We start from the raw sequence: 26010 nt of genomic DNA, 5'->3' as shown, positions 1-26010 counted from the left end.
TGCAAGCTTATGCACTAGTCCTGGGTAGCTGCTTCTGTCAAGGTGGACAATCAGTGTCTTTGTGAAGCCAAGTGAATGCCAACAGGCTACTTCTGCAGCAGGTCCCACCCAAGCCTGTCTTATTGGTGCAGCTTGCAGATGATCTTACCAGCACAGAAGAAACAACGAAGATAAGCAGGGCGTCTTAAATGGACACAGTCTGTTCATGTATTCTGGGTTTTCTCATAGTAAAACAAACTTTGGACATTTGCGATTCTGTAAAGGATTATTGAAACCTAACAGCTGTTTTGGAATGTCTCACAACAAGAATTCACCAGCAAAAGGTAGGCCACTCTTTTTTAGTAGTTACAAAACATTTTTAAATCACAGATGCTAATAAAATGAAAGGATAAACGACAAAAGGCTTTTTAACACTGCTGTTAATAAGGTTTTTAAATAATTAAATTTAAGATATCCAATCATGTTAAATTTGAGCTACAGCACATTGACATTTCTTCATGAATCTTGAGGGGCCTTAGTCTATCTCAGAAATAGTTGGATTTTATAGCACTGTATCATCTTATAGAGAATTTAAATAAAGATAATATAGAATGTGTTACACTAGTTCTCTAACCTGTGTGGGCTTTTGGACAAATTAGAATGAAATAAAAATGTGTAAACTCCTTTTATAAAGTCATTTTCTGTTATAAGCTGCAGAAGTAAAGCACTAAGAAAAATCTAATGTTTGTGGAAAAAAGTTGTAAGGGTTTGATACATATGGCATTTTGTAATCATTTTAAAGGTTGTTCTGTGAGGGAATCTTTAGTCTGTCTTATAAATATTGTCTTTTGAAGTTAAAATCTCACAACTTCCCATATCCATGGTTTTCAGACAATCCTTCGAATACCACAAGGGGCTCTTCAGCTGCCATTAGTGATATTCTGGAGAGAGAACTTGGTATCATCTTGGAACTCCGATATAGAGCCAATAATGGGGTTTTTTATGTGTCCTGTCCAGTAATATGGGACTCAGAATTGTAGTCTGAGTATCACAGTGAGACCAACAGAGTTACTTTCAGAAACAGAGGTCTATAGCATTTGACATGATGCTCATCTGCTGCGTAGGTAACGCGTGACTTATATATAGAAGCAATCCAGTCATCCTGGGATTGATTCCAGACTTTTGCTGCATATCTTTTCCCCTTCTCTCTTTCACTTCCTGTCTGGTGACTGTCAATGCAGGCTTATAGAGCCTAAACAAATGAGATACTGCTTTGGGTTTGTTTCAAATATAATGGGCAACAACAACAAACTGAATGTAAGGGAGAAAGGTGAACAGAATAGAATAGCTTTTATTGTCGTTGAGATAAAACAATGTTCGAGGACAGTGTTAAACCAGTGAAATGCAGTTTAGCATCCTCTCACAGGCAGCAGTTAAAAGATAAAATCTATACATGTGCAGTAAAATTCTATACATGTGCAAAAGTAACAACAGATTTTCCAGAGATATTAACACTGTAATATATACAGACTTTATTTAAAAGTGCAATGTGCAATTGCTTATCCACTTGGATGGGTGGTTGTGAGGAAGTATCAGCACTAGGACATATATACAGGCAGTTGTCATGAAGTGTCATTCAGTAAATAATGACACTTTTAATGCAAAGTTGCTCTAAAAGTTGCATTAAAAGTCCATTAAAAGTGCCAACTTTGTATGATTTTGTAAATTATGATAATTTAATGCAAAGTGCAAAAACAAAGAGAAAAATCAAAACAGAGAAACCACAACAACAAACAAAACATATGCATATATGATGATACCAATTTCAGTGAGGGGCTCACTGAAAAGTATACAGTAAATATTAATACATAATGCTGCAACTGTGGCACAACTGAGTATATCTGACAAACACCTGAATCTACCCGCCTGCTCCCTGGCAAGCGACTATCATGCTGAGCTGGCACATACCCAAGCACCCAGCACTAGACACCAGGAGGAAGTAGGCCAGAGGGGGCCCACGGTGATCCAGGAGAGGGGGCAGCACACAACCCAACCTAACAGATAAATATTCACACACAGACACAATCATGTTCCCATCCTCATGCTCACACACAGACATTAATACCTTCTCACTCAAAGTAAACACTCATAAAAATGTTTAGAGTCTAGGGACTCCTGGAGGAGAGGTCCAACCCTGTAAAGCACCCACACAGAGCTCCACACAAAGTCCCCCCTCCAGCTGTCCCCTCAACACACACCACCCATTGTACTGGCAAGGCAAAGGCGCTGCACAAAACCAACCAGGAATCTGGGAATCTAGAGAATCTCTCATGAGACTGCAAACTGTTTAATTAATCATATTTGGGAGTCTTCTTGTGCTATGAGATGAGAATCTTCCACATATTAACCCAGTTTGATCCAAATATTTCGTAAAACCTGTTTGAGGTGCTAGAATTTTAGACACAATCACTACAACATTTAAAAGTGAGATAAAGCTTATACCTGCTACAAGGAGAGAATCTTTGACTTTATAATAGATGTATAATACATGTCTTTGTTTATGTGTCTAATATGCTGTCCGGGTCTGTTAACACCTGTGTTGTCATGCTCACACTTTTCTAACATTTCACTTGTCTTTTTTTCCATATAACTTTCATGATGCATATCATCACATTTCAGTATCAGCCAATGATAACCTGAGTAAATTCCAAAAGGTTGGTTTCTAAAGATGTTTTCATACATTAGAGAAAAGCATTATCCAAACCAACATTGCACCAAATGAATGATACTAAGCCTGAAACTAGTAACTAGATGTGCTATCCTCAGAGTAAATGCCATCAAACATGTGTGATAAAATTTAACATCACTGTGAAGAAATTTTGACCCACTCTACTGATAATGAAGAACATGTTTAAGTCGACCACACTGGCTGCCTCAGCAACTGAATCAAGTTAAAGTCCTGACTTTGGCCAAAGACATGAAAACGTAGATGCGTCATTGAGTAGGTCGGCCCATTGCTGCAATACGTCACAAGGTTCGCCATATTGAATGTGGCTCAAATGGGGTCACATTTGAGCCACATTATGGTCTGCTGAAGAGAAGAAATCTTTGTTTAATCACTTACAGAAAGTTACTTAAATCCTTAAGGATGAGGCTAAAGAAGTCTCAGACTATCACATTCGAACCACTGTTTTTTTTTTCCTTTCTTTTATTCTGAAATTCTGTATTAATTTAAAACAAGATGTAATGGAACACCCCATAAAAAGATCTATCTTGTTCTCAACAGTCCAAATGACACTTTCCCCAAAGTGTTGAGGATCATCCAGATGTTTTTGGAAAAGTTAAGGTCAGCCTTTTTTTTGGATTCTGGCAAGGACTTCTTCAATAGATGGCAGATTTTCCTTAGTCTCTTTCTTATTGTGGAATCATGAAGACTGAGCTACATTGCCATAGATGTTGTTTATGGTTCAAATTGGGCCTTCTGGAGGAGTAATCAATGGCCTATAGGGGGACACCCCTGGGAAGGTTGATCAAAGTTCCTTTTCAAAAAATGTGGTAAATCACAGTTAAGCAATTATATAACAAGAAATATGTATGTATCCTAGGCTGGTTTGGATATCTTTTTTCTCTTCATAAATGAGATAATCATTTAAAAACTTCTTGGATTCATTTATTTTTGTCAGATAATAAAGCTTGTATGATCTGACCAAAATAGACGTGTCAGAATAGCAAATAGTTTGGGGGCAAATACTTCACTTTTTCAGTTACTTCAGTTTGCATTGTGGTGGCAGTCAGTGAGTCAGTCAGGGAATTAGACAGGATTCAATGTTAGACCACTTAACATGCTTTATTTCAGCATTCAAAATAATTAAAAACATCTCAGTTTATTATACATATACAAAATAGGTACAGATCTGATTTTTCCCCCATGGGTGTGTCCTTCTAACTCACAAACTCTTTCTGATGCCTCTCCATCTGGGTGGTGATTAAAATCTCTGATTCTAATTTGTTGATGAGGAAAGTCACCTGTTCCACAAGAGAACAAGAAAATAAGTACAACAGATTCATGAATGAAGGGGTGAAAAGTTGGAGTAGAAGCTGAATAGCAAAAAGAAAAGTTTTACTGCCACCATGATCAGACAGAAGAAGTTTGTCTCCTTCTGGGCACCAAGAATTAAAAGCTGTGGTTTCATTTTTAGCACCAAGAGGGCGCTGCCATGCCAGAATGCTTGTAACACTGCACAACAGTGGAGCCAAACTGGATAGCCAACAGACCTCAAAGAAAAAAATAGCACCCTTAAGTTTTAGTTCTGCTTCTGTTAAAAGTGTCAGTAAACCTCAACTACCCCACAGACCGCCATAATGAAAACAGGCTTCATTTCAAATACTCAGAGTCCTTTTAAAATGCTGGAATTTCTTTCATTTCTGAGGTAGCCATATTTTCTTTTTCATAAAAGAGTTTAAACTCATTTTTCTCTGCTGGTGTTTTTAATGCAATGGTTCTTAGGAAAAGACAAAACAAAAACAAGATATCAACCACAAAACAAACAAATCACAACAGCAGTAAGAGGGGGATGTTGGCCTTGCCAAGGGAAGGTGAAGCAGAGGAGGGCAGAACAACAAACACAAAGATGACTGTCAGTTTCACCGTTTATTCATCAACACCTGAAACGTGGTACAAACAATTGATTCTGTCTGTTGTGACTGTCCTTTCATTCCTCAGAGCGCAGAGGTGTATAAAATACAAAAGTCAGTTTTGTATTTTTGTAAACTCCAGAGAGGCCTGGTTTGGCTAGAATAAGAGGGGAGGTTGTTGTTTTTTTTTTTACACTTTACAGAGGCATATATTATTTTCTTGTTGCCAGTGAAACAAAATGTCTTCTCTACAGGATCCTTGGTGTTGGTGATGGGAAAAAACAAAGGGAAAAAAGTAAAAAACAAAACAAACAAAAATAGTGGTCCCAAACACAGCGATGCAGATGCCACCACACCGCCACTGTCTTGTTTTTGTTCAAGTGCAGTTTTAGGCAAAGTAGACCATTGGAGACAAAGGCCAAGTGGAGATGTGTCGATTCAGGAGTGAAGGGTCAGATTTTTCAGGCAAATGACATTGGAAGAATCTTTTGGTGGGGTTTCTTTTTTGGGGAGAGATGACTGCTAGAAAAAATAAAACACACACACACACACACACACACACACAACAACACTTTCAAGTCCAGATTTCTCTTTTTACAAGAAACAGACAGGTCCAACTTCAAGGCCAAACTCTTGATCTGGAGCACCAACGTCCATAGGAGCAATATCAATGATGGGGAGGCGAGATGTTTTTGTTGTCTTATAGTCAATGACTGTCTTGCCCCATGTTCCGGTGTGTGACTGTAAGAAAGGAGGGATAGATGATAATTACTTTTAAAATATTAAAATGACTCGCTCAACAATCCCCCTGCTTGACCAGCTGCTCTTCTTATTGAAGAACTAGAAATGAAAAGGAAAGTGTTTCTCACCGTGCATCCATCTTCCAGGACACTGTAGGTGAAACGGCTGTTGCCCTCAGCTCTGATCTCAATCTCATTGGAGCCCTGGAGAAGGAGGGACTTCTTGAGGTTGCCGGCAGCAGCATCCATGTAGGCAATGCTGTTCTTGCAATGATAGGTGATGTTCTGGGATGCCTCAGTAGACATGAGACGCAAGAAGGTCAGCTGAATGTTGACATCCTCTGGCAGAGAACCCTCGCTGCCGTAGTCGAACTGGGCAGGAAAGAGGAAAAAGAGTTAACTGGTTGGATTTCCAAGAGGAAAGATTGAATTTGGTAAGAGAGGATAGAAAAGAGCTGGTAGGAAAAGTGGAACAGAAGACAAAGTTTGATGGAAGGTTAGGGATCCAAATAAAAATTCAGGTTGTGAGGGAGGGACTTTTGCGGCATAAGGTTTCACCTGGAAGCCGTCATTCATAGCCTCTCCGAACCAGACGTGTTTCTTCTCCTTGATGTTCTTGCTCATGTACCAGTTTTTCTTGGCAACCTCAGGCTGAGTTGGTGTTATGCAGGTCTCTCCGGTGTCCATGTTGCAGTAGACCTTGATGGCATCCTGAGTGCAACCCTGGTCAGGGTCAATCCAGTACTCACCTGAACAACAGAAAAAAAGGGTCAGTTCCTATTATTTTTGGAGAAGAACTACAGCCAGCATACATACAAACAATTGGTATTGCACGCTTTAACAAATATGGACTCACCGCTCTTCCAGTCAGGGTGGCACATCTTGAGATCTCTGCAAGTTCTGGCAGGGTTCTTTCTGGTTCCGTCAGGGCTGCGGATCTGCTCAATCTGTTGACTAAGGCTCTTCAGGGTGCTGTCCACCTCCAGGTCGCGGTCACGGAGAACATTAGCATCATCAGCACGGAACATGCGGAAGGGATCAGGGGCCTTCTCCTGGGTAATGAAACCAATGTCGAATCCACCACCGGGGGCACCAGGAGGTCCTGGGGGTCCTGGAGGTCCAGGAGGACCCTAACAAAGAAAGACGATTTGGTTAGTACATTAGTGATAAGTTCTGCTCATCCATCCATTATCTAGAGTGTCTATCTCCAGTGGTCATCAAGCGAGAGGCGGGCTACACCCCAGACGGGTCACCAGTCTGTCACAGGCAACACAGAGACCAATAGGGCAAACAACCATGCACACACACACACACACACACACACACACACACACACACACACACACACACACGCACACACGCACACACACACACACACCTAAGGAGAATTTAGAGAGATTAATCAACCTAACAGTCATGTTTTTGGACTGTGGGAGGAAACTGGAGTACCTGGAGAGAACCCGGCATTCACAGGGAGAACATGCAAACTCCATGCAGAAAGAACCCAGGCTGGGATTTGAACCAAGGACCTTCAGTGTTACCAACTGTGCCAGTGTGCAGCCCACTGGTAAGTGGAAGGAGGAAAATAAATTGATAGGGGGACTTACAGCAGGTCCCATCTCTCCAGAACGTCCACGAGGTCCAGGAGGTCCAGTGGGTCCAGGAAGACCAGACATACCGTCCTTACCTGGAGCACCAGCAGATCCAGCTGGACCCTGTGAAAAGCACACAGAATAATTAGGAAAACATAATTCTACAAATAAGTAGAGCAAATATTAAAAGGATAATGGTAATAAACTGCTGATAGTTGAATGATAACTTACTCTGGGTCCAGCAGGTCCAGAAGAACCAGCAGGTCCAGCCTCTCCAGAAGCTCCCTAGAAGTTCATAGAAAACAATGTTACTTAGAGGTTGATTCTGTGATTATACATTATATATTTTAGCATAGAAAAATCAGTATACATGTACATACAGGAGGTCCAGGAGGTCCCTGTTGGCCAGTAAATCCTCTGTGTCCCTTCATGCCTCTTTCTCCAGCCTCTCCAGTCTCTCCCTTGTCTCCACGAGCTCCAGCAGGTCCCTGAAAAGATGGATGGAGATAATTAATTAATTTTACTTTTGCTTGTCCTTACATACTTAATTTCTTATTGGAGCAATTGTTCCTTACAGCAGGGCCACGAGGTCCAGCAGGGCCAGCGGGGCCAGCGGGGCCAGCAGAGCCCTGAAACACAGAAACCTCCGTTTAACTTTGAGGCGAATGTCAAGACATGCCACATCTTCATGCACATGTTAAAATGAAAAAATTGAACCAATTGATAAGCATGGCGCAATTTTCACTCACAGTCTCTCCACGGTCACCAGTCTTTCCAGCGGGTCCAACAGGTCCAGGGGCACCAGGGGGTCCAGGGGCACCAGGGGCTCCAGCAGCGCCACTCTCTCCACGGTCTCCCTACAACACAAACAGAAAATCAGATAATCTGGTTCTTTCTACCAACCAAGAAACCACTCAGGACAGGAGTTATCAAACATTCTGCAGCAGTCGTTTTACCAGTCAAGCAATCTGATAGGCAGTTTGCTCAGAAAAAAGTTCAAAGTCAATGACTTAATGCACTTAAGTGGGATTTCTCTGGTTTTTATCTGACTAGCATTATATGACAAACTGACTGCATCTCAGCCTACTGTAATTAGGATTAATTTAGGATTTATGTAGCTGAATCTGAATTAACCAAACTGACAGGAGTTGAATTATGGCTCGTATAACTGGATATGAACTCAATGACTGTTGTGTGCAGCTCAATCATTCAACACATATCATAAACCTACCTTGGGTCCAGGGGCTCCATCGCGTCCAGATGGTCCTTCATTACCAGGGTTTCCCTATGATGCAAACAAAGCAACTCAACTATCAGCAGAACACTAAACTTATGCATGTGCTAGACCATAAAATGGCTCAGAACACTCCAGTGACCGGGGTCCTTCATCTCACCTCACGTCCAGGTTCTCCAGGGGCACCAGCAAGACCAGGGGGTCCCATGGGTCCAGGAGGCCCACGCTCACCACCAGGGCCAGCAGGTCCAGGCTTTCCAATTTCTCCCTGTTGAAGACACAATATGTAGACACGTTACCTTTTGCCAACGTATAGCTTTTTACGTCACTAAACAATTCACGTGTAGTTATTAAGGTGTATTTAACTGCCTTTTGGAAGTTGCATAAAAACAGATGCTTAGATTTATTGTTTTAGTTTTGTAAGATAAGGTAAATGGTTTGATTGTCTATGATGGAGGGATTTTAGAATCAAGATCAATCTACTTACTGCAGGCCCAGGGGGACCAGGGAAACCTCTCTCTCCTCTCTGTCCAGGCAGACCAACAATACCACGTGCTCCAGCAATACCTTGGGGTCCAGGCAGACCAGGAGCTCCCTGAAGGTCAAGCAAAAAGAAAAATAGAGGTATAGGTTAGAAATAAGCAACATCAAGAGTGAACAAATTATTTATGCAGCTAAACATGGTGCATAAATAATGCAAATAGTGGAGATTTGATGTTGTTACATCGAGTTATTCATTTTCACCTGAAGGTGATCTTGGTTGTTTTGAAAGCCTGTTACAGAGAAGCTTACTTACAGCAGCACCATCTGAACCAGGGCTTCCCTTCTCTCCAGGAGTTCCTGGGGGTCCAGCAGCACCAATCTCACCAGGGCGACCAGCAGGTCCAGTCTCACCACGGTTTCCTTTGGGTCCCTCCTTGCCAGATGGTCCAGGAGGTCCGGGGGGTCCAGAGTTTCCCTACATATTGGGGATAGGGGTCAATTGTAACGGTTCTGGAAGACTTGGACTTTTCATTATCAGAAACACAAAGTAAAAAAAAAAGTTAAAACCTACTGCAGGGCCTGGAGGGCCAACTCTGCCAGCAGCTCCAGGGAAGCCTGTAGCACCCTAAGAAGAAGGACCATAAGTTAAATGAGCAAAGACTGCGTCAAACAAGTCAACTAAAGTAATGCAAGGCTAAAAAGTAATTTACAGAAGAAGACATGAGTAATGACTTACAGGAGGTCCAGCTGCTCCACGGGCTCCCTTAGGGCCAGTGTTTCCAACAGGACCCTAAGAAAACACAACACAACCTCAATCAAAATGCAAGAGTCTTTGGATGATAAATAATACAAACCACAAATGAATGCGTCTTCAAACCTGAGGTCCGGGAGCACCAGTTGGTCCGGCAGGGCCTGGAGGTCCAGCATCTCCCTTAGCACCATTATCTCCAGGCTCTCCCTTAGCACCAGGCTGTCCATCAGCACCCTGAGATTGAATGGTGGTGATTTGAAAAATAAAAAGGTTTTTAGAATAGCTTAGCGCAAATTTACAAAGTGGAAAAAAAGAAGAAAACTAAATCAGCCAGTGCAAAAAACTTACAGGAGGTCCAGCAAATCCAGCAGGTCCAGGTGGTCCAGCTTCACCGCGCTCACCCTGTTACAGACGAAGAATTATCAGTCAAGGTTTTGAGAATCCAGTCAGTAGTGGGACAAGTTTGGGAGACAAGCAGATTTTACTAACAGGGGCTCCGCGGGCTCCAGCAGGGCCGACAAGCCCAGGGGCACCATTCTCTCCCTTGTCACCAGGAGCACCAGCTGGTCCAGGAAGTCCAATTGGTCCAGTCAAGCCACGGGGCCCATCTTTACCAGGTGCACCATCAGCACCCTTAGCTCCTTGGTCACCCTGGATTATTGGATGAAAAGGGTTTATCGGGTATATATGAGTTTGCTGCAAATCACATCACAACAATTTCTATAATAGTGCATTAACACCAATCAAACTATCATGACCTCCAGCAGATGAAGAGCATAACTCTTTTGAGGTTAATGGATCAGTTAATGAATAATATCTATTAAGCAGAAAGTGAACCTTGTGTCCTCAAAATTGATGTGTTAGAAGCAGGAAAAATGAACAAATGTAAAGATTTGTTTGAGTGTAACAAGAACTACAGCAGTGTGAGAAAGTATTTGCCCCTTTCTGACTTTGTTTCTTTCTTTAGATGTCTGTCAAACTTCAGTGTTTCAAAACATTAAACAAATTTAAAAAATAGTCAAAGATGACACAAGCAAACATAACATTGCCCTGTGTGAACAAGTGATCGCCCCCTAAACCTAATAACTGGTTGGGCAACCCTCAGCAGCAACAACTGATAGAAAGCTTTTATGATAACTTGACATGAGTCTTTTCCAGCTGTGGAGGAATTTTGACCGACTCTTCTTTGCACAATTGTTCTAAATCTGCCGCAATGGGGGGTTTGAGTACGAATGACCTTTTTAACGTCATACCACAGCATGGGAGACAAGTAAGTTTAAGGTCAGGACTTTGATTATGAGACTCCAAAGTCTTTATCTGTTTTTTTTCAGCCTTTGAGAGTGTTTTGGATCATTGTCCTGCTGCAGAACCCAAGTTGACATTCGAACATTCTCCTTCGGGATGTTTTGGTAGACAACAGTCTGTGATAAATGGAAGCTGCTTCCAGGTCCTGAAGCATCAACACAGTCCAAGACCATCACACTACCTCTACCTTGTTATACTGTTGGTATGATGTTCTTTTTCTGAATTACCGTGTTATTTTACACCAGATGTATTGGGACACACTCCTTCCAAAGAGTTGAACTTTTGTCTAATCAGACCACAGAATGATTTCTCAAAAGTCTCAGGATAAGCAAGATGTTCTGGTAGTGTGTGGATAACGGGTCTGTCTGGAGCACCAAAGCTTTGTAAATGTCTTTGTAACCCATTCCAGACTTATAGATCTGAAATATTGTCTTTCTCATTTGTTTCTGAATGTCCTTGGATCTCTGCATGATGTCTAGCTTTTGAAGATCTTTTGGTGTTCTTCAATCAGGTCCTATTTAAGTGACATCTGGATTAAGAACAGGTGTGGCAGTGACCAGTCCAGAGTGTGGTTAGAGAAAGTGAACTCAGGTATGATAAACAGCATTATGTGCTGACAGAGGGGCAAATACTATTTTACACAAGTCGTACCAGTTTGGATATTGTTCTCATATACTGATAAATCTCCTTTTAAAAAGAATAAACATGCATTTTTTCCCTTGTATTATCTTTGACTAATATTTAAAATGGTTAGATATTATGAAACATTGAAGTTAGTAAAACGTTCAAAAAAGTAGAAATCAGGAAGGGGCAAACACTGTTTCACACCACTGTATTTTGGGTTTCAGTGGTCAGTATCTGTCAGCATGGTCTAAGGAAGGAATTTCAGCGAACCAGTGAAGGATGTCTGATGCACTTTGGAAACAAAAGCTGGCCTATGTGGTCCAAGCAACTTTAGAGCTACTGTACCTTCAACTACTGAAGAGAACTTATTACTGGTTTTCAAAGGAATATTTCACAACACAAACTGCACTGGAAGTTGTGACATATCGGACTACACAGTCAGGACCAGTCTGGTGCCTATGCTGCCTGGTGGACATGTATATGCATGATGAAATGTGATTGCAAATATTGGGAGTCATGGAGAAATACTGTTGTGATCACTCACTCTGTCTCCTCTCAGTCCTGGAAGGCCAGCAGCTCCGCGCTCACCAGGCATTCCCTGCAGTCCAGGAGGACCAGCAGCTCCAGGAGCACCAGGGGCTCCAGGTTCTCCCTTAAGAGGAATGTAATAAACAACAATGAAGCAACAATGCCTGATATTTTCTTGAGCTTGATTTTATTTAAACTTTCAAATTTATTAAGTGATTGCAAATCTATACCTTAGCACCATCATTACCAGGAGAACCGGGGGATCCACGGGTGCCAGCGGGGCCAATGGGGCCGGGGGCACCACGCTCACCAGGGAATCCTCTGTCGCCCTGAGGAGAAAGGTGGTAGAAAGTTAGGTAAGTGTCCAAATTAAATAGTGTGGCTCTTTTTGTAGAATTATTCTTTTTGTAGAATAATAGCCTGTTCTAACTATTGCTACCTTGTGAAAGTAATCTTTTAATAAAACAGTTTTATTTAGAAACCAGTGTAAATCTCTAAAGATGTTTTAAACCCCTCCCCCCCACTCCCCCCTCCTCCCACCAATGCAGGATTCTCCTAGGAGTGTATCATCGGTTAAAAAAAACAACAATGAGTAAAAGCTGCTTACTCTGGCTCCAGCAGGACCTGCAGCTCCTGGCTCACCAGGCAGACCCTAGACAAAAAAGATAACAATGAGGAGGAAGCACTTTCACTTAGGAAAATGTATTAAAGCTAATGCATAAATCAATGTGCACCTGCTCTCCAGGCTTGCCACTCTCACCAACGGCTCCCTGAGGTCCAGGAAGACCCTGGAATCCAGGGGAACCAGAAGGTCCTCCCTCTCCTCTCTCACCAGCAGGACCCTGGGGATGCAGAGAAATACATTGTTGTAATTTTTTTATATATATTTTTTTTATTCATGAAGAATTGGATGTTGGTGCAAAAAGTTGTGCAGAAGTGTGTTACTTACGGCAGGGCCTGGAGGACCTTGAGCACCAACTTCACCATCCTTTCCAGCAGCTCCCTGAAGACAAAGATGACAGATTTTCAAACGGACAGACACGGCCTCTCTGACTGGCCAGAAAGTGTTGTTAAAAATAAAAATGAGCAAAATATAGGCTTCTTACAGGAGCGCCAGTGGGTCCCATGACTCCTCTCTCACCGGGCTTTCCAGCCTCACCCTAATCACAAAAAAATAAAAGAAACAACAAAGAGAACATATATTAGTGGAGCAGTCCTCAGAAGTTCAAAATCCATATCAACGAGCATAACAACAATACTTTTTTCTTTTTAGACCATACTCACAGCAGCTCCCTTTGGTCCAGGAAATCCCATAACTCCAGGCTGACCTCTTGCTCCAACAGGGCCAGGGGGTCCAGGACGTCCATCTTGTCCAGGGGCTCCCTGTGGAGATGAAATAACTTTACTTTATGGACAAGATGTAGGTTTTGGTTTGATAAGAATAACAGTGCAGGACATAAACCTACAGAAGCTCCCATTTTGCCGTCAGGTCCAGGGCTGCCAGGGCTGCCGGTCATACCCTACAAAGCAAATGTTGGAAATCAGATGAGATGACAATGTGGTGAAAGACTGGTACAGTCATGCTTACACAGAGACTTATCAGTACCTTAGCTCCAGGGAGACCAGGCTCACCGGTACGACCAGGCTCACCGGTGGAACCTTTAGGTCCAACAAGACCAGGAGCACCACGCTCACCTGGGGCACCCTAGAATAGCAGATAGAAGGAAGAATAAAGCAGAGAAAATTTGTTATTGCTACCTGGAATTATTTCAGATATAAAACAGTTTCTTGTTGAGTTTTTCATTGTTTTCTTACTTTGGGTCCAGCAGGGCCATCAGAACCAGGGAAACCACGACCACCAGGGCCGCCCTACAGGGAGAATTTAAAACACAAACTTAGTCTGTTATGATTTCATTGTAGAGTTGCGTTAATAACTGATTAGACAACAGCAAAAAAAAAAACTTGTGTGATTGCTTTGGCTTTATGTTCACCTCTGGTGGAAGCAAAGATGGTAAATGGCCTGTATATGTAGAGCATTCTGTCTCCTCTAGAGGAGCCCAAAGCATTTCACACTACAGTCAGTCGTTCACCCATTCACATGCTCATAGTAGTGAGCTGCTGGATAGTAGCCACAGCTGCTCTGACAGAGACAGGGCTGCCATCAACACCACTGGGCCGTCTGACCAGCACCACAAGCAAGTCAGGTGAAGTGACTTTGTAGCTGAGACAGCTAGAGAGGAGATTCAAACAGGCAACCCACAGATTACAGGACGAACTCCTACCTCCTAAATCTGGTGATTTAGGAGGTAATCACTAGAGGCAAATTTTTTCTAAAACAGGTCACCCTATTCTCCTCTTTGACCTATTCCAAACTCATCTTAAAATTGTTGTTAAAATAACAAATATTTAGAAGAAATGCATACACGCTCTCCAGGGGCTCCACGGGCACCTGCAGCACCAGGTTCTCCTCTGGCTCCTCTTTTGCCCTCCTCACCAGGAGGTCCTGGGGGTCCCTGAACACCTGTAGCACCCTGTGAAAAACAGAAAACACAAATTAATTGGAATCAGAGGATAAGTACATGGAGTACAAGTCAAAAATGCTACTCTGTGGATATCTGGGTGAACTTACAGCCTCTCCCTTTGCACCAGGCTCTCCCTTGAATCCTGGGGCACCAACATCACCCTGAAAGACACATTCAAATTTGAAGGACTTTTAGAAAGGAACAACAAATCAGGGTGTTTATTCGAAGAAGTATTTCTTTGATTGTTGTTACATTTCAAACACAAACACAAATTAATGTCAATACAAAGTAAGAATATAATTATTTATTTTAGTAGGCACATAAATATATTTAATTTGTTTTGTTTATTTAGAACTGTACTTACAGTATTACCCTTGGGTCCAGGGGCACCAGCTGCACCCTGTGGTCCTGGAGGTCCACGTGGTCCAGGGAAACCAGGAGCTCCAGCAACACCAGGGGCACCCTGCAGGGGGCAGCACACAGCCACAAAACACAGTCACATCTTCACGTCTGGTTTTTTCAACTTGACTGAAGCTGTTGGTAAAACAGTAGGGCTAAGGGAGCTTTTTAGGTGCCCTTGAAAAATGCAAAAAAAAAGAAGCATATATATATATATATATATATATATATATATATATACAGTTTTTGCTTTTAGAAATACACTTACAGGGCCTCCTTTAGCACCAGGGGCTCCATCAGCTCCAGGGTTTCCCTGAGGAGGAAAAATAACAAATCCTTTAAAACTATAGTTAGAATAAGATAAATTACATTAAAAGGAACTTTTTTGTAATTTTGTTTTAAACAAGCACCAGAAGTTTTATTTTGCCTGAATTAATTTGTACTGTTTAAAGCATTTGATGATTAATTTTTAAACCTCTGTTGTAAAGTTAAAGCTTCAAACTTACAGAAGGTCCAGCTGGGCCAGCGGGTCCGGGGTTTCCAGGTTCTCCACGAGCTCCAGCAGGGCCCTCAGGTCCACGTGCTCCCTGTGCTCCAACATCACCCTGGGAGACAGAAAACCAAAACAAAGACTTAGTTGGACTTGAAAGCTTTGGTTGAAACCTAAAACATTAACATAAATATGCTTAATTAGGTAGACTCCCAAATGAAACACTAAACTGTTATTACGAGTGTGAAACAGTGATTTTCTTTCTTTCTTTTTTTTTTTACCTTGGGTCCGGGGCCACCTGGGAATCCCGGAGGTCCAGCAGGGCCAGTGGGACCCTGAAAGCAAACAAATGGAAATTCAGACAAAAATAAAGTCTTCCTTTCAGTTTTCTGTAACCATAGATCACAAAATAAAGCTCCTCTAATTTGGTAGATTTACTCAACATAGTAAGATATAAGCATTAAAGGTCCAGTGTGCAGAATGTAATGTCATCTTGTGGTCAGAAATGCACATTGAAATTAGTCCAATGCCCCTCCCCCAATTAACTTCAAATTATAGCAAATCATTTGAAGGGACAAATGTGCTTGAAAAATAAGTTTGTCCCTTCTGGATTCCTGTTGAAGCATACACAATATAATGCAGAAATCAGCATAGAATGCCTGCATTATATTGTGTTTGCAAATACAGAATATGTAGCTGTAATAATGTAAATAGTAAATTTTCACTAGTGTGGTTCAATATTATTTTCAGAACGTAGTCGTTAAAAAAAAATACTTCAACTCAACTATGAGAGAATCAAAGACATACCGGAGGTCCAGCAGCACCAGCAGCACCATCGTTACCACGGGCTCCCTGCAGGAGTCAGACGAACAGACAGACATAACTGGTTTGTATATGACTCAGCAAATTATAGCTTAGAGTGCACACTCTATGCATGGACTTACAGCAGCTCCAGAAGGACCAGCGCGACCCCTCTCACCAGGCAGACCACGAGGCCCCTAAAGGAATACAATTCAACATGCATTTAATTGCAGTCAGTAAAAGGTTAAGGTGAAGTCCAGGTAGAATTAGCATAAAGTTTTTTTCACTTGCCATAGCACCGGGAGTTCCATTCTCACCAGGCGCTCCAGCCTCTCCCTAACATGAGGAAACAGACAGACAGGGGAGAATGTGAAATGACTTCAACAGAACAATTAATCTTAATGCTAAAACAATATGGCAAATAATGTAAGTATCACAAATGAGTGTGCAAGTTAAGCAGTGCTACAGCTAATGGCTGCTAACATAACCTGCCTGTTGGATTCTTTAATCTCTTCTTCTGATTTGAACAATTAGTGAATCACCTGTTAGTAAACTTAGTCCTTAGTCACCTTGAGCCAAATTTCAGTTTGTCTTTCTTGGCACATATGTTGAATAACATCTTTAAAGATGGTGCCTGAAAGTTGTGATTCTGCAAACATTAAATTTTCAGATAAAGAAGGTCCAGAATATGACCATGTATTGTCAACATAGCTAAGAACCAAAGTTTACAGAATGTAAAGATTATTTTACATTCCTTATAAAAACATGACTGTCGACCTATTCAGGGTTTACCCCGCCTTTCACCCGTTGACTTCTGAAGATAGGCACCAGCACCTCTCACAACTCCACCAGGGGTAAGTGTAACATAATGGATGGATGAATATAAAAATGCAAAAACTAGAAAGGTAAATTATTAGGCCCAATAATATAATATTATAATAATAATATATTATAATAATATTATAATAATAAAAGTGTGAGCCCAATGTGGCTGCAGCGAGATGTGGAGAGGGCATCTCGCTGCAAGTTTAATATTCAACATTTTCATTTGCTGGTACCAAAAGACAAAGACTGACCAAATTGTTATGGAAAAAAAGATGTTTGAAAAGTCATATGTTTGTAGGGTCATTTCTACTTCTTTTTTTTTTTCCTCAGATATAACAAACATATTGTTTGTCCCTTCTGGATCTTTGGTGATTTCCAAAGAACTTTTCGTGAACATGAAAATACACCAAGTGACCAAATGAAGCATGATGCAAAACAGGATGCAACAGACAAAACGTGTTCTACCATTGGTCCAGGCACAGGCATAGCAGGGGATTTCTCATCATAATCATGCATTTGTATTTTTCATTGTTTGTGTTTTTTAGTTAGTGTTACTTCAGTCATAAATAGCTGCATGTAAAATGATGCTTCGCTATGTTTCTTTGTCGACAACAGAAAAGTCATATCGGGATTCTTCCTGTGCTCTGAGAGGCACAGCGTGAAGCACCGCTCTGATGCAGCAGTGCAAAGCAGGAGGAGAGGAGCATCACAGGGTGCCAAATGTTTACACAATATCTGCGTTAGGGGCACCAATTTCTGGATATTTAATTCCTGTCAAATTCAATTTCTCTTATGCCCAAAGGATCTGATATATTGGCATTAAACCGGCAGTATTATGTGTTTTCCAGCCACATAGTGGCATCTTGTAGCCCAATCAAGTAACTACGATACCTCCAGTTGTTATAAAATGCTACCAAATATCATTTAAAAGAAATTTGACTTTTAATGTATTTTAATGCCTTGTTACTGGATTTCCTTCTCTTGAAAAATTCCTGCTCTTTCTGAAAATCCACCTTCAGGAAGTCATCACAACATGGCTCCTCTGTTAACCCTTTCACAATGTTTTTATCAGCATTGCACTGAGAAGTAGCTCATATAATGGCAGATGTGAAGCTTCACAAGGTGTTTGCTAATTGCTGCTGGTTAGTCTGAAGGAGCTGAGTGGGGAAGTCGCTGGGGAGGCAGAAGCTCCAAGGAAGAGTAGCACCTCGAAAACAGAAGGAGTTGCCCCTCAGTTCCCCCTGGTGATTTGCACAGCTGAATGGTTGCCACGGGAGATTAAAAGATTTCTCAAACACCGATGAAAGAATAAAGCAACGCTTTGGGTATATCTTTGATGAGGGAATAACATAAAAACATGATGTAAAGCCCAAAAAAGTATATTTTACATGATACTGCCTCTTTAACATTGGTTTTGGTCATTTTTAACATACTGGAATCAGCCTCATAAGTAAAACTTGGCTGATATTAACATCCAGGATATATGTCTATCTTTATTGTTTCTGTTTGTGTTTTGGAGGGGTTGGCCATGTATTTGTTTGGGCATGAGACAGTGATAGTACTGCAGCACATCGTGGTCAGTTCCTTGTGTCAAGGGGAAATATGTTGATAAACATTATCACAATTATGACAGCAACATTAATATGATAGTATGATATATATATATATATATATATATATATATATATATATATATATATATATATATATATATATATATATATATATATATATATATATATATATATATATAGTATGATAACTCGCCAAAATGTTTCTATCTGTGCATCTCCAGTAATCACTCTAGTGTGTTTCCCACTTAAGCTACCCATGCATTGCTACAATTCATGTTAACATTTATTGAAATGAAACTTTGGACATCAAGCAAAAGAATGATATAGTGGAAACATTTAGTCACCTTGGGTCCAGCAGGGCCAGTGTCTCCTTTAGCACCATCCAGACCGCTGAATCCCTGAAGGCCAAGAGAGAAACATAAAGATGAAGTTCCTCTTCATGAGATCTTCTCAGCTTTGGATGAATGGGATGATACAAAATGGCTTTAGCTCACTCTGTGACCCTTGATTCCAGGAAGTCCAGGGGTTCCTGGAAAACCACGAGCACCCTGGGGGAAAAAAAGTAAAGAAGAAGAGAGACAGTTTAAGTTAAACTCTGCTGTTTAACTTAAACTGTCCCTGTCCACTGTTTTATTTACACGTTTACTCAAAAACATGTTTGATCAGTGAAGTACCTGTGGACCAGAAGGTCCCCGCTCACCAGCACGACCAGGTTTGCCAGCCTCACCCTGATGACATACAAAATTAAGATATAATTACAAATCCACTTTATTCATTACGCTTTGATTCAAAGTGATGCTTCCTCAGGAACCGAAAAATACAAGCTGACCACTTACATCCTCTCCGTTCTTTCCTGGAGGTCCTGCAGGTCCGCGTGGCCCCATGGGACCCTGATTAAAAGACAAAGAGAGTTATGTGGACTGTAGACGAGTTAGGTGAAAAGGTGTGTGTATTTTCAACACTCACAGGGGCTCCAGCCTCTCCAGGCTCACCAGGATGGCCATTGGGTCCTGGAGGTCCCTGTAGAAGGAGACAGAACCTTAAACATCATCACAAATGAACTGACAATTTTTTCTTTGATTCTGAATCTGAATTCTACAGGTTATTAAAAAAATACACTTCTTGTGTAACAAAATAATCCTGAATAACTTCAGCTGTTCTGACACCGTAGCCATGTGTTCTTGTTATGGGTTTCTTGAATTGCTGTCAGAAAGTGATCCATAAACTTAAAATGACAGATTAAATATTCGGCTTCAAACTGACCATAATTCTGGTGAAGTTAAAACATTTAATCTGACAACCCAAATAATTCAAGGGTTAAACTGAATCAATTATTATTATAGAATCCTTTAAGTGAAATACCTAACAAGTATAATCAGGAAACGGTCTACTGAGTATTATAGTATGCTTAAGAACATATATTAAAATTCAAAAATGTCCAGGCTTGCCCTAACCCCAGTTTAACATTAAGATTAAACTGAGACTAGATACATGTGTTTTATGGGACAAGTTGTTAAATTTAGTAGCAGCTCAATGCAGTCAGGCAATCGGTGTTAACATTATGATCATGTCACTGGAAGGAAGGAAATGATCCACTTACACTTTGACCTGGAGGTCCAGTAGGTCCACGGGGTCCCATTGGGCCCTGTTAGTCAAACATGGGCAGAAGTCAGAAACTGCACCATCTTAAATTACAGGAAAATAGTAGACATGTACAAGGGTGAACATGCCCTACCATTGGTCCAGGCACAGGCATAGCAGGGGATTTCTCATCATAACCACCAGACATCTGAGGGGAGAAGTTCTGAAGCACAAAAAGAATACAGACATGTCCTTCAAGAGACATTTATCAAGCAATCACGTATTACATACATTGAGCAAGGGTTATGTTTAACAGGAACTTTCATAGAGCATTAAAACAACACCAACACCTGCCCTTATGTAACCCTTTGGTGAGATTCACTTCCTGTGATATGTAAGCTTTAGTTTAAAAAAATATATATATATTTTTTGTACTGTTATTTCATAACAGCTAAATGTAAAAATCATATAAACCTGGACAACAGGTTAGTCCAGGCATAGTTAGTCATCATTGGATGTCCATCTGTTAACTTTACTTTTCAAACAAGATCAGCCATTAGCCATTAGCTTAGCTCAGTATGATTTTTATATTAAAAGAATGTTGGAGGTTAATAAAAATGAATATGGTAGAAGGTATCAGATGTTAAGTATGTCAAAAATTAACAGACAAAAATCAAGTGGAAAATTATTTTTAAGTTTACATAAAAAGAATTTTCCATATGTATTTCCATATACATAAAATATATTTTTGCAAAACCCATCAACTGTGTGAAGCAAATGCAAAGTTAAAAATTGGCTCCAAACAAGTAATGTGTACCAATACACTTTCTAGGGGAATTAGCATGATGCAGAAATGTTATATTAGCTGTAGGACATGATCTCAGAATTTTCCATGAAATTCAAAGGATTGTTCACTTGATATGGCCATTGAAGATCAAATTTTAATTTAAAGTCAGATTGTGAAACTGATGTAGCAATTCACAGATTGCTGTTTATTTGTATTATCTTCTTTGTGCTTTTTTTATGCTTTCGTAAAACATTCAGAGCGAACTTGTTACTGTAGTGTGTAAAATGTTTAAATAAGTAATTATTAATGTAAACTAATAATAATAATAATAATAATAATAATAATAATAATAATAATAATGGTTGTAAAAATAGCATTCAAATATCTTCTCATCCTTTCCTGCCCAGCTACCTTCTCACAGGTGCATCATCCAACCTTTTGACCCAAGATCAACACCAATGAGATTTGAGTCTGCAAATTTCATTAGTTTAATTTTATGTGCAAGCTGATTTTATGATAGACCACAAAGCTGAAAACATGCCCAACTTTTACCAAGAAAATTATATTTTCTGCAATTTTAGGCTTGCTTAAATGTTTCTCACAAGAATACCAGACATTTTGAAAACATGGCATCAAGCTCAATTGTATGTAAAGATGATGTAATTTTTGTTGTGGTAAAAACAAATTAGGAATTAATATTTTCTGATATCAGCAGGTTCACTCAAACATTTAATGTGGGCTTGTTCCTCCAACCCTTATTGGCTCTTTACAACCTGAACCCAAACCTACCCCAATACAGAAATTTACACAAAAAAAATAACAACTTACTCCACCAAGGCCAGGGGGTCCAGGAGGGCCGGGAGGTCCTGGCAGACCAGGCTGGCCATCCAGGCCATCTCTACCAGGGGGACCAGGAGGACCCTAAAAAAGTTAGAGAAATGTCAAACATCGGGGCATGTGTGTCATCTAAACGCCATCATTACACAAACAAGCACAGTCACCTGAAGATTCCTTATTGGAAATACTGTTTAGTATTGGATATTAGATTATACTGTGTAATCTCTTGTCCTTTATAATCACAGAGAACCTCCTAAAATTGGACTTCTCAACACTAATGACCGTAAAACCGGACACAACAAGATAAGCTGTGGTCAATGTGACATCAGCATACAGGAAGTGGATATGCTGACTCTGCATGAGAATTCTAAATTTCCACTTAAGAAGTGTGTTGCATATAATCTATTAATGATCCACATCACAGAGTAATGAATGACAACTTCAGCAAAATATTTGAAGATGTTTTAGATTACACATTATGCTAATTCAGATTAAGCTTCCTTCAGACCCAGCATGACTAGCTGCTTAGCCAGCATAAAGCCAGTTGGGTTGTTAGCTGCATCAAATTGAATAAAATGGACTAATGCAATTTGCCTTATAGTTTTAAAAGTCATAATGTTTTATTATGATGCATGACATAAGTTTTGATGAAGTAACAATTGAAAACAAAAAGCAGCTTCTTATTCTTAGCATTCTTAAAAAAAAGATAAAACTAAAAATTTGCCTTTTTCTTGACAAAAACACAAACACCTCATGTACTGATACTTTTGTTAACCCAACTACTAATGTTTTCATCATGCAGGTAATTTGTTTTCTACTAGCAATGCTAGAAGCAAGGGAAGCTGGCTCCATGTGGTAAGAATGCACTCACAGCTTTTTAGTTCATGTTTTAGCACTCATGTTATAAATGTAATGACATTTTACCACTTCTTACATCACAAAAAGAAGCTACAACCACCAAGTTTAATCTTGCTAAATGCTCCCACATTTTTGAAATTTACTTCCTCATCCACTTAAAATATAAAAGGCAAAACATGTAAAAGGTTCTGCTGCTTTGTTGTGTTTAACTCCAGCAAAAACACACAGGACTCTGGCCACAGTGCTAGAACTTATTCACACTAATAAAATGTAGCTAAACTGGAAGCACATCCACAGAAGAATAAAATGTGAATATACCCGCTCTCCCTTGGGTCCACGGTCTCCCTTGGGTCCCTGTAGGGAAAAACATCAAAAATAGTCTCAATGTAAAGATAAAGGTATTGATATAATCACATTAACAATCATGTACTGGTTGCTATTGTACTACACATCATTGATCTGTACAAATAATATGAATAGAATGATATGAATATTAATGTTCACATTATTATTAGTACAGGTGTACTAATCATCTCACTTCAGTCCAGTTTACTTTCGTTCAATAAAAGCAGTTCACAACAGAATGATTTTCATAGCACCTAATAGACTAAACAAATAACTAAAATGCCAACGAGTTCTGAATGTAAAGACATTTTTATTTACCTCAACCTGAGCAGACTGGTAGCCTGAAAAGGAGAAACACACAATTTCAAACATATAGAAAAAGAAATAAAATAAATAAATAAATAAATAAATGATGGATGTGTTGCAGAAAATGCAAAGATGTAAAGATAAGCGGGGCGTTAAAGTACACCTTTTTTTTCTTCATGTTTTGTGCTTTGTTAGTTTTTAATGCTTTGTTAGTTTTTAATGTATTTTCATATTTATTTCATATTCTGGAATGATATGATACAGAAAATAATAGAATCAAAGTTATGAAAAAGTAACCCAGAGGATATGAAAGCGAAATACCGTCATCGGGGCAGATGGCGCAGCACTCGCCCTGGGGGACTATGGGGTTGAGGCAGTCAGTTGGCTCGTCGCATAGAACCTCATCGCACAACACAGTTCCGCTGTCACACACACAGATTTGACATGGCTCTGGTTTCCACACGTCCCGGTCCGCAAACACCTGACCTTCAAGGGTGCAGCTGGCACCTGTGCCTGAGGGGGGCAACAGAGAGAGAGAGGGATGTCAAATAGACATCCATATGCGGGAGCAACAAGACAGAAAATTTAAAGTAAAAAATATGATTGTGAATGAATATAAAATTACATTAAAATACAAAATGTAAACTAAGTACTCTGGAGATTAATTTTCATGTCTAGATTCCATTAGAATTGCATGAATTTGTATATAATGGGGCATCTGAGCTGTCAATGCCTTAGTTTTCTCTATCATTTTATGTAAATATTTCTAATATTAGCAAAAATATATATTGTTATTTTGTATAAATTCAATGCTTAGCAGCGGCCCTGTGTGGAACTGAAACAGACCGGGGTTGGGGTGACTGAGAGGACACAGTCTGCCTGCAGATGTAGAACAAAAATTAAAAACCTTCAATAGAATTTAAATTTTTATCTCCACTGAAAAGCAAGTTAGCGTCCTATCTTAGTGACGAGACTCTGACTTCATAGCATAATGTTAACCCTGAATGCACTTTCTGACTGAATATAAATCTTGTGCCGTGCCAAAGTTCTGAGCTCAGAGGGAGAAAAGCAGCAGTGCTGTAGACTTCTGGTTTGGCAGCAGCTGCTGGAAACTCTGCACATGTGTTTGCAATTAAAGGAAAGCAGACAAAAAAAGAGTGGAAAGAAAGTGAAGAAAACGAGGAGGCGGGTGTGAGAGGGGGGTGGACGTGGCAGCCAGATGTTACTGCAGTCACAGAGAGGAGCCTCTGGATGTCGCTGTGAGATCACTCTTAGTGTCAAAGTACATCTGCTTCAAAAAGACTGCTGAATCCTGTCCAGTTAAAAGGAACATCTGGAAAAACTGAATATCAACTCCATAGCTGTGGTCCCCAGAGTTGATTTGGTTTTCTTGGTCTTGTCAGAAGATTCGATTTCTTACAGTCCTCCATGATGCCTTTTCAGTACCAAACAGCTGTAGATTTTTGCAGATGGAAGATGTTTATATCTAGTCAGACAAGACTAAACCTGTTTCTCACCTCCTGATTTTCCTTTGGGAATATTCTCATTATGTGGGCTGCAGTTCACCTGTCTGACTTAAAAGCTGGCCTCAGGCTGTGACTAACACTGCCACATCAGTCAGGCCTCCGACAGATTTCACATCTCTGACGCATCTAATGGAAATTGATCAGCAAATTTAAAGCTGGTCAAAGGAGAGAAATTAAAAAACATTATTTGTGTCTTATAAATATTCAATTTTGAAGGCCCTGTACATGTCATCTGTGTGATGGGGTTTCTTCTTTAAAAAGCATGGCCTGTAGAAAAGTCTGCAAAAAACTTGCAGCAACTTGCTCTGTATGCATGCTGGGAAAATGGAGGGGAAGAGAGAGCTACACTAGAACAAAGAGAAGGAGAGAGGGAGGCCTTCCTGGGATGCCCAATGGATTACGTACACCCTGTTCTGTCTGTCTCAGAAGACAACAAACTTTCAATGATCTAATGTCTAAATCATTTCGTTTTCTCCTCTTCTCTTCCTAAGATCTCAGCAGCAGTCCAGTCATGAAGACAAAATCCATCCTTTTTTTAAAAAAAGGGAGAAAAGCGTTGAGAACCTCCGACAAACTGATGAAACTTACGGTCGTCCTCGCCCTGCGCCCTGGCCAGGAGCACCGTGGCGCCGAGCAGCAGCACCAGCCGCAAATCCACAAAGCTGAACATGTCTAGATGCCACCAGACATGTAGACTCTTTGAGGCAAGAGAGGAAAAAAAAGTTGGGGATGTTTTCTCTTTCTGCTACACTCCACTCATACAGGGGTGTTTGGGGTAGGATCCGTGCGTCTGTCCAAAGTCCTCCTGACCCCAGCAGAAAACTCCCTACTGCCTGCACTCATTTTCCAGCAGAGCTTTTATATGGGAGCCCAAAGAACTGGGAGGTACTGGGTCTGGACCGACCAAGGGGGGACGCACCCTCATTACCCTGCTGCTGCTCACGTTTAGGGAAGACAAGAAAAGACACCTCCTTCAAAGGAAAAAAAGAAAGACAGAGGGAAAAAACAGCAGGTCCCTCCTTCCATAATTGCAGAGCATGTCTGGGTCTGAGGGAAGGGGGGGCTCTGAGAAAGGGAGAAACTTGAGCCATATCAGCGCTGGAGGGTTGGAGGAGGATTTTCATCTTCAGCAACTGGCATTTTATCCAGAGTTCTGTTTGGTTGTGGTCTACTTCTTGATTCCTTCAGATTTCTCATATTTTTTTCAGATTGGATTGCCTTGAAGGTCCAGAGGTCAAACCCCTATTTGAGAGTGGTTTCCCCTTTGAATGTTTCCCCCCCTTGAAAA

General features: G+C 40.6%; 1 protein-coding gene across 1 annotated transcript; it reads right to left on the bottom strand.

The window, feature by feature from the left end:
* Positions 1-4617: 4617 nt before the first annotated feature.
* On the bottom strand, positions 4618-25558 carry col1a1a (collagen, type I, alpha 1a). The gene is made up of 49 exons (XM_014971910.2): positions 25311-25558; positions 23518-23709; positions 23209-23231; positions 22864-22899; positions 21679-21771; positions 20218-20286; positions 20083-20127; positions 19449-19502; positions 19319-19372; positions 19157-19210; positions 18977-19030; positions 18827-18880; positions 16375-16419; positions 16227-16280; positions 16090-16134; positions 15564-15617; positions 15299-15397; positions 15061-15105; positions 14758-14856; positions 14501-14554; positions 14295-14402; positions 13687-13740; positions 13478-13576; positions 13338-13391; positions 13156-13254; positions 12978-13031; positions 12821-12874; positions 12606-12713; positions 12479-12523; positions 12102-12200; positions 11888-11995; positions 9904-10065; positions 9763-9816; positions 9541-9648; positions 9400-9453; positions 9235-9288; positions 8977-9138; positions 8668-8775; positions 8341-8448; positions 8178-8231; positions 7696-7803; positions 7522-7575; positions 7327-7434; positions 7178-7231; positions 6962-7069; positions 6211-6484; positions 5913-6103; positions 5484-5726; positions 4618-5355 (listed from the first exon to the last, which is right to left on the bottom strand). Exons 1-49 carry the CDS (start codon positions 25390-25392, stop codon positions 5209-5211), a joined length of 4338 nt encoding a protein of 1445 aa, XP_014827396.1. The 5' UTR covers positions 25393-25558; the 3' UTR covers positions 4618-5208.
* Positions 25559-26010: the final 452 nt, after the last annotated feature.

The sequence above is a fragment of the Poecilia mexicana genome, unplaced genomic scaffold (genome assembly GCF_051168715.1).
Source record: "Poecilia mexicana isolate PSO_F unplaced genomic scaffold, ASM5116871v1 scaffold_8, whole genome shotgun sequence".
NCBI classification, from domain to species: Eukaryota; Metazoa; Chordata; class Actinopteri; order Cyprinodontiformes; family Poeciliidae; genus Poecilia; species Poecilia mexicana.
Note: the sequence above shows the minus strand (reverse complement) of the source record. Positions and strands in the feature narration are given on the sequence as shown.

Bases quoted from the DNA above. Each gene is read 5' to 3' on its own strand.
- col1a1a (XM_014971910.2), bottom strand. From the start codon at position 25,392: ATGTTCAGCTTTGTGGATTTGCGGCTGGTGCTGCTGCTCGGCGCCACG. The intron at 15,398-15,563 runs GTAAAAAAAAAA...TCTGTCTCCCAG, and splicing joins CAGGTGGCCCCGGACCCAAG to GGTGATGTTGGAGCACAGGG. The intron at 9,817-9,903 runs GTTAGTAAAATC...CGTCTGTAACAG, and splicing joins CTGGAGCCCGCGGAGCCCCT to GGTGAGCGCGGTGAAGCTGG.